The sequence below is a fragment of the Cydia amplana genome, chromosome 27, assembly GCF_948474715.1.
Source record: "Cydia amplana chromosome 27, ilCydAmpl1.1, whole genome shotgun sequence".
In the NCBI taxonomy this organism is placed as follows: Eukaryota; Metazoa; Arthropoda; class Insecta; order Lepidoptera; family Tortricidae; genus Cydia; species Cydia amplana.
The window spans coordinates 7,124,355-7,142,068 of NC_086095.1; the positions used below are offsets into that span (position 1 = coordinate 7,124,355).

General features: G+C 38.4%; 2 protein-coding genes across 3 annotated transcripts; one reads left to right on the forward strand and one right to left on the reverse strand.

The window, feature by feature from the left end:
- Positions 1–1,525: 1,525 nt before the first annotated feature.
- LOC134660438 (protein rtoA-like) lies at positions 1,526–2,673 on the forward strand. Its single transcript, XM_063516181.1, has 2 exons — positions 1,526–2,496; positions 2,616–2,673. The coding sequence occupies exons 1-2, from the start codon at positions 1,526–1,528 to the stop codon at positions 2,671–2,673; spliced, it is 1,029 nt and encodes a 342-aa protein (XP_063372251.1).
- Positions 2,674–2,725: 52 nt separating this feature from the next.
- LOC134660583 (uncharacterized) lies at positions 2,726–8,060 on the reverse strand. 2 transcript variants are annotated; one of them, XM_063516360.1, is made up of 4 exons: positions 7,768–8,060; positions 7,054–7,143; positions 5,404–5,511; positions 2,726–2,873 (listed from the first exon to the last, which is right to left on the reverse strand). In XM_063516360.1, the coding sequence occupies exons 1-4, from the start codon at positions 7,993–7,995 to the stop codon at positions 2,733–2,735; spliced, it is 567 nt and encodes a 188-aa protein (XP_063372430.1). In that variant the 5' UTR covers positions 7,996–8,060; the 3' UTR covers positions 2,726–2,732. The 2 variants fall into 2 exon arrangements, with proteins under 2 accessions (XP_063372430.1, XP_063372432.1); XM_063516362.1 differs by lacking the exon at positions 7,054–7,143 and having other exon boundaries at positions 7,768–8,058.
- Between the last annotated feature and the right edge of the window lie 9,654 nt (positions 8,061–17,714).

Sequence of the window (17,714 nt, forward strand, 5' to 3'; positions counted from 1 at the left end):
TTAAGAGGCAACAGGAGTGGTCATTTCTCCATACAAACGTACTCGACTGTTTCCTCCGTGGGTTTTGAAGCTAGAGCAATGATTTTTTCAACACAGATTAATATTGTCAATATCTATGTCGGACCGTTTTGCTTTTTTTTGATATTTTTGTTTTTTAAGGCGCTAGAGCCCTTCAAAAATGGCCAAAATGGCCTAATTGACTATGCCGCAATGAGAGGCGTGCTATTCAAAACTGACATCAATTAGTCAAAAAAGCAAAACGGTCCGACACAGATAACGTCATAATCATTTAGATTTCCAAATTTGGTTACGATTGGTTAAGTTTTGGAGGAGGAAACAGTCGAGTACGAAACCTCGATTTTTGATATTTTTACGCAGGATTTTTCGCCTTGTCCTTATCGCACTAGTTTTAGGAGCCGCTTCCGTTAGCGAGACGGGTATATTTACCTAAAATATTAAAATCTTAGCTCCTGTTGGCTCTTAAGTATAATTTCTAAATGTGTTATACTCTGCTAGTGTAACAGGCTATTGGCTATGTAATGCAGGAAATTCGTGTAAATATCAGATATTTTATGTTACAGAATAATTTATTTTATCAGTTTAGTCAAATAGAGTTAGGTCAAATAAACATAATACAATTTAAACTAGTGGCTCTGTGAGCTGTAGACCTCGCGAGCAGAGCTTAAAACTGAATAAATGTATGGCAAAAATATTTATTAAAATATAGGTATAGTACATGTAATATAAACAAAAAATTAAAACTACATAAAGCTACAAACAAAAATTAAACGCATACGCATTTTCAAAATAAAAAAATAAAATAAAAAACGACTATACGAAATTTAAGTATAAAAAAAATACAAAAAGTTATGTAGCAGTATACAATTACTGGGGATGGAACCAGGGACCTGCCGATGCAAACAAAAAAAGCGAACGTTTGCAAAATACGCCATTATAGTTCTTACTAAAGCTGACGAAATTTAGCTACTCATTCTCAAGTAAAAACGAAATATCTAAATACCGCCAAAACCAGCGATACAAATTTTCTGAATTTTTGGCCATTTAATCTATAAACATATCTCAAAAAGAAAAAACTCTTATGATACCGATACGACTATTTGTTTAGGCGGGAGCTATCACGACTCCGCCATTTTGAAAAATTTCCAAAAACCGGATCGACAAAAAAAATATTTAGTCATAGAATTCGGTCACAAAATTTCACGAAAATCGGTTAAGAATTGCGACCTGTAGAGGAGAACATCCGGACATACAAAAGCAAAATGCCCGAGTCAAAACGTAGACCTTCGCTACGCTTCGGTCAATAATAACCATTTTCAAAGCTTTAACGATTCGTAAAAAGCACGTCAGTTGGAAATATATGACTGACAAAACGAAGAATGTAGACAAATCCAATAAAAGTCCAGATTATTCCGAAATAAGTCCGGAAAAGCATAAAATCGACTAGATAAAGAACCAAATGCAGTAAAGCAGTGGTGGAGCGTAGAGGAAAGTGGAGAACCGAGGGATGGGCTCAGCTAATCCAGGCCGTTCCTGCGCTGCGGGCACAGCTTCTGCTCAGAACCGAGGGATGGGCTCAGCTAATCCAGGCCGTTCCTGCGCTGCGGGCACAGCTTCTGCTCAGAACCGAGGGATGGGCTCAGCTAATCCAGGCCGTTCCTGCGCTGCGGGCACAGCTTCTGCTCAGAACCGAGGGATGGGCTCAGCTAATCCAGGCCGTTCCTGCGCTGCGGGAACAGCTTCTGCTCAGAACCGAGGGATGGGCTCAGCTAATCCAGGCCGTTCCTGCGCTGCGGGCACAGCTTCTGCTCAGAACCGAGGGATGGGCTCAGCTAATCCAGGCCGTTCGTGCGCTGCGGGCACAGCTTCTGCTCAGAACCGAGGGATGGGCTCAGCTAATCCAGGCCGTTCCTGCGCTGCGGGAACAGCTTCTGCTCAGAACCGAGGGATGGGCTCAGCTAATCCAGGCCGTTCCTGCGCTGCGGGCACAGCTTCTGCTCAGAACCGAGGGATGGGCTCAGCTAATCCAGGCCGTTCGTGCGCTGCGGGCACAGCTTCTGCTCAGAACCGAGGGATGGGCTCAGCTAATCCAGGCCGTTCCTGCGCTGCGGGCACAGCTTCTGCTCAGAACCGAGGGATGGGCTCAGCTAATCCAGGCCGTTCGTGCGCTGCGGGCACAGCTTCTGCTCAGAACCGAGGGATGGGCTCAGCTAATCCAGGCCGTTCCTGCGCTGCGGGCACAGCTTCTGCTCAGAACCGAGGGATGGGCTCAGCTAATCCAGGCCGTTCGTGCGCTGCGGGCACAGCTTCTGCTCAGAACCGAGGGATGGGCTCAGCTAATCCAGGCCGTTCCTGCGCTGCGGGAACAGCTTCTGCTCAGAACCGAGGGATGGGCTCAGCTAATCCAGGCCGTTCCTGCGCTGCGGGCACAGCTTCTGCTCAGAACCGAGGGATGGGCTCAGCTAATCCAGGCCGTTCGTGCGCTGCGGGCACAGCTTCTGCTCAGAACCGAGGGATGGGCTCAGCTAATCCAGGCCGTTCCTGCGCTGCGGGCACAGCTTCTGCTCAGAACCGAGGGATGGGCTCAGCTAATCCAGGCCGTTCCTGCGCTGCGGGCACAGCTTCTGCTCAGAACCGAGGGATGGGCTCAGCTAATCCAGGCCGTTCGTGCGCTGCGGGCACAGCTTCTGCTCAGAACCGAGGGATGGGCTCAGCTAATCCAGGCCGTTCCTGCGCTGCGGGAACAGCTTCTGCTCGGCCTGCTCGGCGCGCCGCGCAGCGCCCGCCAGCTGCCCCGAGGCCGCCGCCGCGGCCGCGCCGCATGTCTCTGCTATTTCTTGTATTCCAAGCGATACCTGCCCCAAAACAAATCATGATCAAATCTCTCATTTATAAAAGTACATTTATAAAGGATTGAACGATTGCAAAAACGATTTACTAGACATCTTGCGTATCGCTTTGGAACGGGCTGCCAAGGATATAATACAAGACTAAAACAATTTAAATTAATATCTCTTAGTAGTAGGCGTATTATGCTGGACCTAATGTTCTTGCACAAGCTTCTGAACGGCAGGATTGATTGCATGCATATGGTTAGTCAGATAGGGCTGAAAGTGCCGTCTCGTTTGCCACGTTACCCTTGTGCCTTACTCTATGTGCGTCGTAGTCGAACTAACCTATTAGCTCATTCCCCTTTGCCTCGCCTGGCTCGCCTATACAACAAGCATGCTAACAATGTCCCCTCATTGGATGTGTTTCACGACAGTGAAGCCTTATTTAAAAACAAATTATTATCTGTTGGCAACCTCGGCTAGCTCGTCTAACTCACCTTAGTTGCGTTGTGTGGAAAATTTATTGTTAATGTTAAGTTGTTAATTAGTATTTTATAGGTACTTTTTAGGGTTCCGTAGCCAAATGGCAAAAAACGGAACCCTTATAGATTCGTCATGTCTGTCTGTCTGTCTGTCCGTCTGTCTGTCCGTCCGTATGTCACAGCCACTTTTCTCCGAAACTATAAGAACTATACTGTTGAAACTTGGTAAGTAGATGTATTCTGTGAACCGCATTAAGATTTTCACACGAAAATAGAAAAAAAACAATAAATTTTTGGGGTTCCCCATACTTTGAACTGAAACTCAAAATTTTTTTTTCATCAAACCCATACGTGTGGGGTATCTATGGATAGGTCTTCAAAAATGATATTGAGGTTTCTAATATCATTTTTTTCTAAACTGAATAGTTTGCGCGAGAGACACTTCCAAAGTGGTAAAATGTGTGTCCCCCCCCCTGTAACTTCTAAAATAAGAGAATGATAAAACTAAAAAAAATATATGATGTACATTACCATGTAAACTTCCACCGAAAATTGGTTTGAACGAGATCTAGTAAGTAGTTTTTTTTTTATACGTCATAAATCGCCTAAATACGGAACCCTTCATGGGCGAGTCCGACTCGCACTTGGCCGCTTTTTCTAAATTATTGTAATTTATGCTTAGTTAGTCTTTTTCTGAGAGTTAACTTACAGTTTAAATTAAACATTATAATACTTAATGCATGCTGTGATTGCCTTTAAGTGGGGGATCAATAATAAATGTGCCCTCTTAGTTTGTAACGTATACTCGTATGTAAATTGTATCTTCTGTTGGTGATCCTAATAAATAAACAAATACACTGAAACTTAAAAAAAAACAAAGTACATACCAACTGGAAGATTTCTAACATCAACTTGACCAATGGTGGAAATTGTCAGTAACAGTTTGGAAGATGGTAATTTCATACAATATGAAAAAACCTTGTATCGGACAGGGACCGGCCCGATATCCCCTTCGAGGGTTTTGGACGGGGTATTTCGTAAGCTTTGCTTAACAAAGCCGTTGCTCTCTAAACCCTTTCATTCGGGTTTTAAAGCGCTTCATAATACGGGTTAGCAGTTCTCTTTGAATTTGAATGCCTGATACCCGTTCCTAAGCGTTGAAAAGGTATCCCTAAAGGGATTACCAGTTCGCCGGACGATATCAGCCTGTCAGTTAAACGCAAAGGGTGACTGTTCCGAACGACTGACAGGCTTATGTCGTCCGGCAGACTGGTAATGGTATACCATTTTGAACGTTCTCTTCATAAAAATAAAACCAATATTGATAATTTATGTTTAAAGTGAAGGACTGGGTGTCTAGCGCGTTAACAGCACAGGTGTCATACTTTTTTGAATTGAAAAGGGGATACCCTTTCATTTGTAGTAGCTCTGAAAGGGAACCTCTTCCTTGAGCTAAGCAAAATGAACGGGTAGTCAATTCAAAGGGAAAGCAAATCGTTTCGATAAACGACAGCCAGTTAAAGGCTCTTTTCGGTGTTGGGGTGGACGGGTCCCTGGTATCGGATCACTCTCTCACCGTACCATCGAATCGTACCTACGATAAGGAAAACCCCAAACAAGCAAAACGGTGTTTAGACGAGGCACTTTTGTACTAGGTAGTTTTCGATGACAAAATGGCTGTATAAAATACCAACAAGTATGTATCCGGACAGATAGGCAAGACAGAGGACTTGACGAAGGTGGTTTTAGGGTTCCGTACCCAAAGGGTTAAAACGGGACCCTATTACTAAGACTCCACTGTCAGTATGTCTGTCACCAGGCTGTATCTCATGAACCGTGATAGCTAGACAGTTGAAATTTTCTAAAGAAATTAATAGGTTTATTAGAAAACACAATTCCCTCAATGAGGGCGCCACTGGACGGACGATATAATCTTAAATGTACTTAGCTATAACCGCCTGAGATAAGTGGTAGACCTAATAGACTAGACCTAACATAAACAATGATATACTTAACTAAATTATTTAATTTAATTTTTTACATTTTCTACCTCAAATTTAACATATACTTACTGCGTCTGCTTCAGCTTTTACTTCTGCTGCAGCTTGGTGCATGTTATCAACAGTTGCCTGCATTTCAGGAACATGCTGTATTGGTTCAGACTCTAATACTGGAACAGCCTAAAAAATAATAATTTAAAAAGTACAATAAAGACTACACTTAAGCCCTTGCTACACGGTCGCCGACAAGCCTTCTAACCGTCTGTCCTTGGTCTGACCTTGGTCAGTTTTGGTCAAATTTTGTTGGAAACAACTGTCTACACGGTCCGTCCAGACCAAGGCCACGCGGTCTGAGGGGCTTGTCGGCGACCGTGTAGCAAGGGCTTTAAAAAGAAATGTTCGTAAATTATTATTTCTACATATTAGATTCTTATCCTTTAAAGTTAGATTCTTATTCAATGGTCAAATGGTGAAAAGCTACATGAGATAATTGAAAGTTTGTACTTTGTACGGAAACCTCGGTGCGCGAGTTAAACGGAGCTGCGCGTTAGATTTGGGTCGATTCGTGTCATATCAAAATATACATAAATACATTCACATTTTGTCGCGCATAGAGTCTGTGCGGAAAGAGTCGTGGAATGTATAGAGCCCAATACATTCCACGACTCTTCTTTTTCCGAACAGACTTTATCAGGCCGTCAAGGGAAGAAATTAATTTAGTTACTCGGCATGGATTCTTTTTTATAAACCTGGTTTATAACACTTTCAGGTTTTTTAATTAGGTAACACATTGGCTGCCATGAACATCACTGTGGGATCAAGAGCTCATTACCTCTTTATTAGCCTCAGTAATAATCCAATGCTGTGAGCAACATTAAATTTGTTTGGGGTATGGGAGCAACACTTTAGGTGAAGTATGGTGGCCAACCAACATGTTAAAAACAAATTACTAAATCCCTATAAGCATGGTAATAAACTTCCATTGACATACCTAGGTACTCAATGTACACTGCTTATGGTTATACATGTATATTATAATACAGTAAAACCCGCTTAATACGATCACGTTTAATACGATTTCCCGCATAATACGCCATTTTACGCCGGTCCCTGCAACTTTAGGCCTGTTTTCATACATTTTTTCACGGTTAATACGACTCGCATCCCGCTTAATACGCCATCTAAAATTATATATTACTTATCCGTCCCGTTACGTACTATCTGCACGTTTGTGTTTTGACATAACCGTCGTATTGTTATGCAATCCGCCGTTAGCCAACATTTTTTAATGTGTTTATTACCAACCTTAGGTTTTTTGTTTCGTCTAATATCTTTTGTCGGGTCCTGCGGGGTTTTGTCGGATGTGCGTGAGAATGCGATGCCATCTGCTTGACCGTTATGGACCACAGAGTGCAAGCTATCGCTCCCAGATTTATTTGCAGTCAGTTACTCCACGACTTTCTAGTTGAGCCTATCGTTAGATTCGTTAGTGTTCCTAGATTATTTAACCGCGTGTGAACTTATACCTACCTACACTTAGATTTCATTCGCTCATTATCACCGTTATTATAGTTCACGTTTAATACGATTTCCCGTTTAAGACGCTTTTTTTGCTAGGTCCCCTCAGAATCGTCTTAAGCGGGTTCTACTGTATTAATATTAAAAAATACAAGCTGTGAACAAAGTAGGTTGTACATATTATTTGGTGTATTGATCAGTAACCTGTTTACAGCGGTGCATGCAGAAGCAGTGGTGGCGCAGCACGGGCTCCGCAGCTGCCACCGCCTGCTGGCGCTTGTCGCTCTGCTCGCTCTGAACCAAAACAAATATTTACATTTCTAACAGCTACAATACTTTTGTTTAATGATTCTGAAACTAAAAAAAAAACCATAAATATTGAAATAGGTATTGTTTTTGTAAAAGATCAATATTAGGATTTATTTCGTAGTAAATTCATACAATCTTTAACTATGGTTATCTCCATAACCATGGGGTTCCGCGCCATGGGGGTTGGACTCACGTCACCCTCACGGGTAGCCCTTTGCTTCTCTACCCCCAACACCCCCTCCAAATCGACGGTCCATAAAGTAAAGTTTATTTTTGACACATATTTGATGGCAGATAAAACTGTAGTAAACACTACTTCATAAATTGTGGCGGCGCGCCAGATGATGCTCAGGCGGTCTAGCACAACTTGCGTTCTCGCGCGCGAGTCCATACTTGAAGTCGCGCCTGATGTATGCGCCGCGCCGCGAGAACGCAACTCATGCTAGACCACCAGGTGACATTAGAAAGACGGCAGAGCCAACCTGTCATACAACCTCCACAATCAATAGTACATGCCCAAGAAAGGGGCATATGTCGAGCAACGGACGTGAATATACAGAAAAGAAGAAGCGAGAGAGTTATAAATTATACGTTTTAAAATTCTCTTACCATTTCAACGAAATTTGGGTCGGTGTAATTATTCAGTTCATTGGCCATATTCACAGCTTCAGTGAGCTTTTCGTGTCCCACTGTGGCACTGTTCATAGTTTGAGCCGCGTTTAGTAAATGGCTGGTAGCAGAATCTCCCTGTTGACCGTCTGGAGTCGAACTCACAGCTAAACCTAATTTTGCTTCAAGTTGTTCAATTCTACTTTGTAAAACTGTGATTGGATCCATTTCAGAAATGATCGAAACAATTCAATATAAAAAAACGAAACCAATATAATTTGTTACACCGAGGACTGCAAGTAATGTGATAAACTTATATTCTTTTCTTGAATTAAATATGACACTGACACATGAGTATGACAAGTGTCATTATGACAGTACAATTTTCACTAATAGGGTCTATAGTGTCTATGGACTATTTTTTGTTAGGTTGGCGTGCCTGCTTTTGCCTGTACAATAATTCAGTTTCTACAACGTGTGTGCTTATACCATAGATATAGTATTTTAGGGTATGCGCGCACGGGCAACTTAGTCGCCAGGTGACTTATTTGTCTCTTACGTCAAATTAATCGCCTCCTCGCCGTGATGCGCGCACGAGAGCGACAGCAACACGACTTTTTTCTACGCAGTCATCAACATGGATTTCAAAGAGACGGCTGTGGTCGTTGCACTCGTTAAAAATAACCGATGAAAACGTCGAAAAAATCAATATTGGGTGCATCCATTATGCCTATGTTGTTGAAGTTAAATAAAGGATTCTACTTAATAAATAATTATTACAAAATATATAGAGGTCTCCATTCCACTTCTTCAATTAGCCTACTATTGACGATTATCATCTTCTACGACCGGCATTTTACTTCGTATTGAATGCGAGCGCGTATCCGTACACGTACACATACAAGCTCTCGCCGCGGCGGTCGAGTGGCATCTGGCCGGCCGGCGACTTATTTGTCGCCCGTGCGCGCACTAGCATTTAAACCAATAGGGAAGGAGACAGTTGCGTCGCGGGCTTGTCTCCGAACCCGCGGACAAAAAAGTCTCCCGGGAGTCGCGTCGCTACGTGTGCGCACTTCCATATTAACCCATAGACTTGACGTGAGAGACAAAATAGTCGCGGCGACAAAAGTTGCCCGTGCGCGCATACCCTTATGCAACCGTTGTTTAAGAGGGGTCAAAAAAGGCGAGTGGCGTGAGTAACAATTTGAGGCGAAGCCGAAAATTGTTAATAAAGACGCCACGAGTATTTTTTGACTCGGTTAAACAACGTTGCATACAATACTTTTTCTACGACCAAACACTTACTTTGAAATAAAATTGTAAATTTAACAAATATTTTTCATGTCATCTAGTGGACTTCTACCGGTATCTACCTGTTTTTAGTGATTATTGTGCTATTACTGATATTTCTTCAGGCGTAGACACTAAGTTTTTGTCTTCATCCATTTTAACTTGAAAGACAGACTGTTTTTTAACACAAAAGTTAAGTTTTCATTCGACAGGCACAATAGTATTCATCAGGGGGGGGACACTAGAAATGTAGTTAACGTCAGTAAAGATGCAGGCGATTTCTATATTTTGCCCCCGACAACATACTATTGCGTAAAGTTGACTTCCGATTACACAAACTACGTCACCAGATGGCACTATAAAATTCATATAATTTTAGTGGCATTAATATTAAAATTAAAATAAGTACGAATTAATATTTTTAATTATTATAATTTTCAATTAATTTCACGAAAAAATAAGAATTTTGTTAAAATGTGATTTAATTATGCTGTTTGTTTATGCTGGCAACACTTGCATAACCGCCTAGACCATAGATTGGCTTATAGGTCTCGTAACCAGGCCATAAAAAAAAAAAAAAAAAACAAACAAGACCATAGAGGTACAATCATATATAGATGAAATGGGCAAGGAGCCAGTTGACCGAACAAGATGCACTTAATGGAACTTTTAGTATGAGTAGCAGAGAAAGCGCTTTTGAAATAACCCGACCAAATTACGTAGGTTATGTTTGGTAGGTTGTCAGGAACGTCAAAACGTGTTTTTAATTTGGTCGCATTACGTATGTTCTGTCCCTCACGGACGCACGCGTATAGCTCATCTAAGTATATAATACTAGGTGTATGGCCAAGACATGCAATTTTTTAGCTGTCACTGTAAGAGCGTAAATTAAAAATATTTTAGTGATGGTTGAGCCATTTTCTTCGTTATGGTTTGGTTATGGTGCTGGAGGAAATTAGATTAAAGCCCGAATGAAAACACATGCCTGCCCTGCCCTGCCATGCCCTGTTGTGAAAACCTCCAGAAAGTGCGTTGAGTTCTGTGTTATTTTGTGCAATATGGACGCTATTTTAGAGTAAATTTATTTCGTGGTAGGTATCTAATAAGTACCTACTTTTGATAAGTTACGCCACTATCGATAAATCTGCTACAATGCCTAGACTATGTGCTTGTATTGTGCATAGTAAATTATTCAAATTTTCTTTTTAACATGTATTTTCTTGTGTGTGAATGCTTTTTCACCACACTCGCTTTCTTTTCTATTGTTTACCTAAAATTGTACTTTCCTAGCGATAATGTGATGTAAAACATGTATGCAATAAACATATTGAATTTAATATTCTGTTTTTTTCTTTATTCCATTATTGATAACATTAACCTTTTCCACATAATGTTAGGTCTACTTGGGCGGTTTACAAGTACATTTTTTGTTTGATTTCTTGTAAACAATGAAAGGTTTTTGTTACAAGAAACCAAACAAAAAATGGACTTGTAAACCGCCCAAGTAGACCTAATATTATGTGGAACGAAAGTACACGTATGGATGCATATGTAGTTGTGCACGCACACAAACATACTTAGTTTCGGCGGAGAATCAGAGATGGTGCGTTCAAATGAGTTTCCATAAAATGCTTCAAGAGGGCTCTCTTTACCTATATACTTACTTTACTCTTTGGTATTCATATTCAAGAAGTAGCAAAGAATGGAGGGTACGAGCGGGAAAAGAATGAATGAAATTAAAAAAAAAATGTCTATGGTTCACTTATTTGTCAGATATGATATTCACATCCATAGATGGTAGTATTTCTATAGATGTGGCCTACCGCGTGCCCCCGTAAGGGATAGACATAGATGACGTCACAAACCCGGGGATACCATATAGGTAAAAATTACCCCAATATTATCAAATATTGGGGTAATTTTAATCACGTTCGCGAGTTGTTCGCCTACGTAAGACGCAGCGATAAATAAAATATCAATGAGACAATTTTTTTTTTATTTATTTAGAAAACAAACAGCCTTTTACAAATAAGTCTTACAAAAATGACTAAAAATAGGCCTAAAGTTTCATACGTTACTAAGTTGACTATTACAATGAAAAGTCAATAGATTTAGACCAAGAAAAGTCTGCAGCGATTTTGATAGCCCACGCAGTGCAAGTGTTATTTTCACGTCATAAATTTTCATAGAAGTTTGACATTTAAAATGACACTTGCACTGCGTGGGCTATCAAAATCGCTGCAGACTTTTCTCGGTCTAACTCTAGGTTACTTAATTATAAATTACCCGTAGGTATAGTTGTGAGTACAACACGCAAATAAAGTAAGAAAACAATGCAAAATATTTACTTGAAACAATTTTCCAATTACTAGTAAACAAAATATGCCGAACTTTGTTCTTGAAAACGAACAAACTATGAACAAAAATGCCTATATCATTAAGCGATTCATTATACATATTACAAGTACGCCTAAAGAAATAATTTTTAGCATACTGTGTGCCACAGGAAGAAATAGAAAAGGTAGGTTTTCGTAATATGCTTTGATCATATGCGGCAGTTTTGCGTCGGTGCCCAGTTTCTCCTTCCGGTTGCTAAAATCCATTTAGCACGCGTGCCTGCATCGTGGAAATCTGGAGGTAATAAACGAAATATTCATTTTCTAATCTGTCACTCTTATTGCAAAATTAAGAATTAGTGCCTGCAGCATATCATAGAATTAGATTCTCTGAGTCATGGCAAAACCCCCTATAACGTTAGAAAGAATCCGTAATGCTTAAATAAATATAATTTACATTCTAATTTAAACACAGTTCAATTTTATTGTTCGTACCTATATGTCCAGTTCTACAGCAAAATTATTTATAAAAATGTTATTAAAATACAAAATACCCGAATTTTGGGGTAATTGTATGCATCACGGGCTGGTATCCCTCGAATAATAGCAATGCGACTAAATTGAATACACGTTATTAAAAGGGTGACGGCTTACTGTCAATATGCGTACGTAATTTGGTCGGTTAATTTATCAGGAAATATTTATAGGTTAATTTTTTTACCCGAGTTATTATTTACTGTAAATGCTTTTTCTACTCAGATTTTAATTGATATAGATTGTAGGATGCTGTTACTAAGCATGATAATGTGACCGAAGTATAAAATACTGTATTTACCTGTGAAATGTTACGTTGTCCTGTTTTTGCCGGCAGTCACTTGTACAGCGCAAAACTGAGCAATTCACCATATTTGTTGAATTGTTAAGTACTACTACATGCACACTAAACACTGATTTCAATATTTTTCCTGATAATCTTTGCACTGTTCATATGTTTCACACCAATTTGACGTTTACGCATTGTTTGTATCCCACCATAAACTACGGTGGGGAATAAAAAAATATGAGACTGTGACAAAGACAAACAATAATAGCGCTTTCTCTGCTACTCCTAGTGTAAGATACATAAGACTATCCCGTTCTGTCAGTTATCCCCACCACTCATGCCATGCCCTCGTTCACATCCATAAGCGAGAGCGAGAAAGATATATTTCTTTCTCGTTCTCACTTATGGGTGCGACGAACCAAGGTCGCATTGCGGTGCGACAGTGTGTTATGACTATAAGGTTGGCAACAATGTATTTTTGAAGATGCCATTACACGAAGTATTGTAAAAGAGCCAAAAAGCTTTTTTAGGGAATAGACTAAAGACTTGTCTTGACAACTTTAAGATAGGGTTTTAAAGATGTGTGCACATAGAATTAATATGACTAGAACAACTGTCAATCTTCAAAAGTGCGACCAAAAATGAAATGCAAGTGTGTGCGTAAATTGTCTATGTGAGATCGAAAATAGTGATATCATGTTACAACATATTAATAATCTGTCGATGTTTGATTGCTTTATCGACTACTTTTTCAAATGTGTTATTTTAAACGTTAAAATTCTACGACATTATGACGTATAAATAACACTTGCACTGTGTGTACTATCAAAATCGTTGCAGACTTATCTTAATGTAACTCTTACTGTGTTGGAAAGTGAAGTTTAAATTTACCGCTAAACATGAGCACCTTCAAAAAGGTATAACAATCGTTATTATTTGAAGTCGGTTATAAAAGCTAATATCTTAATGATGTCTTGTGAAGAAATAATTACATAGCTATTAATATACCGACAAGTTATCGATACTGTCATATGAACATTTTGTCAAGCCCTAGCGTAAAGTAACAGGTTATGTTTTTACACAAAATATTTTAAATTATAGGCTAATATGATAAAATATTAGCACACAAATGAAGAAAAACTTATAATGAACTTTATAAACCGGCTTCTTACACTTTTTACGCTGTTAATTTGACAAAATATCGTTATGAAAATTTCGCTAGGAATATCATAAATCCTCTGAAATTAGTGTTTGCTTGGATTATTTGGCACTGTAACACTGAAATCCGGCACACTACAAGACACAATCTTCACTGAATTACTTTATTTAATACTTTTCGTCCTAATCCGTGTATATTTTTCAATTTGAAAATTACTGTGATACGCTCTTGGCCGTCCGCGGCCGTCGTCAAAGTCAAAAGTGGTCACGTTTTCTCATTGGTAGTCTGACTCTTTCGCACTCATGGTATGTTCATATACGTGATGGCTTCCCTTTCGCACACTTCAGCTGTCTGTCAAGCGCGAGCGCGAAAATGACAAGTCTGTGTGTGTGCACGACCCTTTAAATGACAAATAAAAGTACGGGAGTAGAAAAAGACATTTATGCATTAGTAAGCCCTCTATTGCGCAATAGAACAAGCTTTATTTGTTCTACTCGACAATAAATGGCGCTAATCTAACGATTACGCTTAAAATTGCAAATTGTTGTAAGTTTGAAATTGTAAAATTGTCATGAATGTTAACGCGCATTAGCGAATTTCCCTTTTTTCAGGTATTATTTTCCAAAATTGCTGTTCAATGTTTCTCATAAACGTGGAAATGTGTACTTTGGATGCCATTGTCTTGTGAATAGGCAAAATTGCTGAACAGTTAGAGTTAGACCAAGATAAGTCTGCAACGATTTTGATAACACACGCAGTGTTATTTTAAACGTCGAACTTCTATGAAATTATGACTTAAAAATAACGCTTGCACTGCGTAAGCTATCAAAATCGTTGCAGACTTGTCTTGGTCTAACTCTGTGGATTTTAGCGTTGAGGGCTAAATTAGATAAAAATAAAACAAGGTGTTTGCTTTTTGTTACAGTGTATTTAAAAACCGAACCTTTTCCTTACATTAATGCCAAACACGTAATTTATTCACATTTTTCACCAAAATATGTGCCATTCAAACTGTTTAAGGGCCGCCACAGAGACATGTGAATTCTTATCTCCGTTTTCAAATCTACTTGTCTATTGGTTACATAAATCTGTCAGATAGAATATAGTCTGTCAAGCCATTTCCGTCAGTAGAAAAGAGCAGCAAATTTAAAAAATGTAGGTGCGAAGGGTTATCCTCCCAATAAATTCATAGAACATTTGAATTTCGCGCCTTTTTCTACTGACAATGTTATTTGACCGGCTGAATGTCATCCCTCTGAACCGACGACCTACCACAAAGCAGAAAAATCGTAATTTCGTCATGCTCTCGACAAGAGTGATAGAGGCAGATTACGAAATTTCGATTTTCTTGTTTCGCGGTAGGCCCTCCGATTTCCGTGACTGAACTTTCAGATCAGAATGTAGATATCTGTGGCCTATTTTATAAAGCTACAAGTTACAATTTACAAGCGGAAGTCTCGTTCTAAGACATAGGGTTAGAAAGAGACTTCCGCTTGTAAATTGTAACTTGTAGCTTTATAAAATAGTCCACTGCTAGCCCTTGAACATTTTACAAAGTTTAAAACAAAAGTCTGCTATATATAGTCTGTCAAGCCAATTCCGTCAGTAGAAAAAAGCGGCAAATTTAAAAATGTAGTCGCGAAGGGTTATCGTCCCATAGACAATTTGAATTTCACATCTTCTTCTACTGACATACTTGTCTGACCGGCTATATATGTTAATTTCTGAAATTTTAACTCTTTATGATATTAACCTAAAAAACAACAAATAATAGTACATATAATTAAGTATAGGCTGTTTTTTATATTTTGATGGAATATTTCGAATAGGGGGTATTACTGCAATGTTCTGCCGCCAGAATGCAGCACTAGCGCCTATCGTAAACCATAGAGTAACTTATACATACTGTGCCTTAAACTGTTTTTTGACAAGTTTTCACAGACAATAAAATATGACATTGATACATCAAGGCGGTTTGTTTACAAAGGGCCTCTACCGGGAAACGCGAAAATCGAAACTCATCTATCTGCCTCTTTATCGCTCGAATATGCAAGAGTGATAGAGAGGTTAGATAACAAAATTTCGATTTTCTTGTTACGCGGTAGACCCTTAGATTGTGATGGATTATGGTAGGGGCGCCCCTTACGCAGAGTTTAGCGTAATATTCCCTATTACTCAAGAAAATTTAGTCACAAATGCACTGTTCTAACTCTAAATAATATTTTATAAACCATAGATAACAAAATATAATTCCATTATAACTAACTTTTATACACTTCAGGATAAAATGTGTGTTTGTCTGTCTCGCTTTAAATTTTCACTATTTTATCCTAAATTGATGATTAACAAAATATGTTAACAGAAAATCACAATATTACAAATGTTTACAACACTTATTATAACAAATAATATCAAAAGAAAAGGAACTTACATACAATTTACAGTGTCCATGGTAACATTACAAACTTTTGTATGAAAAAAACATTTTTGATAGGTACTTTAAAATTATTCTAGAGACCTGAAGAGATCCCTTAAAGGGATAAGTCCGCATTTGAACATTATTTTTAGTTTATTTATGTAAAATATACCATACAATACGAGTTTGCTATTTTACCAGTATAAAATAAAACTTTTTAGCAAAGAATCTGAAAATAAAGTCATTTCATAGCGTAAGGCAAGTTTAGTTTACATACAATTTATACACGAATATATTATTTTATATACATCTTTATATCTATGATACAGCTTTTTTTACAAATAAGGTGATTATTTAAAACTTATAATTTAAAGTTTCAATCACAAAAACATGCTACCTCGACGTTTCGGCCTTTTCATTCTATTGTTTTTAAACCTAATGAATGCTTTAAGTGATGTTTTTTTTTAATTTTAAATAAAATATATACTTTTAGCTTTGAGTATATAGCCTATGGAGATGTGATACACGGGCGACCCCTCCGGCAAAGTACATTGGTCAACTGTTAAAACACGTTATATAAAACTACTTGAAGTCGCTTCACCGCCATTTTGCATCGTTCCGTGTCGCGAGACGTTTCTCTTAAAAAATGGTGACTTGTGCAGTATTATCATGTAAAAGGCGATCTGATAGCTCAAATTCGCAACAAGATCGCGTTTCCTATCATAAATAAGTATTTATACTAACTATTAAATGTATATTGAAGTACAATCTCCATTTAAAGAAAAAACCGTTGCGATACATAAACGACAGAAAAATGTAAACATGAATACAGTGGTACGGGGACGGATCGGTCTTAAGGGATGTGACAAAGTCAAAAAAGCGACTCAACATTTGAATGACTGAATGAATCATTCATTCATTCAATCACGGCAGTTTGTTTAATATAGCTGATCAAGCAAATAATGTCAGTAAAAAAATTCAAATTTTCTATGGGACGATATCTTTATTCTTTACCTATGTATCAGCCCGGAAAACTCGCGGGCGACAGTTCATTCCACAGTTTAGCTGTGCGTGCTGGCTAAGACACAAAGACACATAAATACAGACAGCCATACATCCAAACAATCATTTTATTGACTACCTCAAATCTTCAATGTACAGAATTTTCACTTTTACAATTTATAATAAATAGTATAAGACAATTCAGTTCAATCATCAAACTGATTTGACTCATTCTTCAGATGTGACACATCACTATCATGTTCGTATGTATGCTGCATAGTTATGTGAAAACTCTGTGTGCGTGTAATTTTTTTGTAGTGTGCGTTTGTCGCAACAGCAAAATCTGTGTCTGTTGAGTTACTTATCTTTTGGTGGTGTGCTGTAGGTGTTTACCTCGCCCCCCGCTTAGTGACGAAAAAATTTGTTCGAAGAGTTTACGCTATCACATCTCCATAGGCTATATACTCAAAGACTTTTAGGCACTCCGCATCCTCTTATAGAGATAGGTAAATAAATCTCATATTATATGTTTATTTTTATTTCAATAAAATATAAGATCGTAGTGTAAAAGAAAATTAAAATGCAAATGTGTGAAATAAAAGTGATGGGGCGTTTCCAAAAAAATAACAATAAATATATTAATTTTCTTAATATTTGTTGAATTTATTGAAATGGAAAGTGAGGATTTTTTAAAGTTTTTCGTGTTTTTTTTTCAAATGGTTTTACCTACTTTAAGAAGTCAAAGGTACATTTTGTAAACACGGTGCTTTTAAAATGATGTACCGTTGAATGTTTCTAAAATTGCAAAATTTACACATGAGCGTTTTCCAAAAAAAGTGTACATTTCATTCATGTCTTCAAAATATTGACTTCTTGGGCTCATTTTACTCAGAATCATTTGTACATTCACGCCTCATACAT

Excerpts from the sequence above, each read along its gene's own strand:
- LOC134660438 (XM_063516181.1), top strand. The coding sequence starts at position 1,526 with ATGGGCTCAGCTAATCCAGGCCGTTCCTGCGCTGCGGGCACAGCTTCT. Across the intron at positions 2,497-2,615 it reads TCAGCTAATCCAGGCCGTTC|GCCGTTCCTGCGCTGCGGGC; the intron begins GTGCGCTGCGGG and ends CAGCTAATCCAG.
- LOC134660583 (XM_063516360.1), bottom strand. The coding sequence starts at position 7,995 with ATGGATCCAATCACAGTTTTACAAAGTAGAATTGAACAACTTGAAGCA. Across the intron at positions 7,144-7,767 it reads ACCCAAATTTCGTTGAAATG|AGCGAGCAGAGCGACAAGCG; the intron begins GTAAGAGAATTT and ends GTTTTGGTTCAG. Across the intron at positions 2,874-5,403 it reads TAAAAGCTGAAGCAGACGCA|GTATCGCTTGGAATACAAGA; the intron begins GTAAGTATATGT and ends GTTTTGGGGCAG.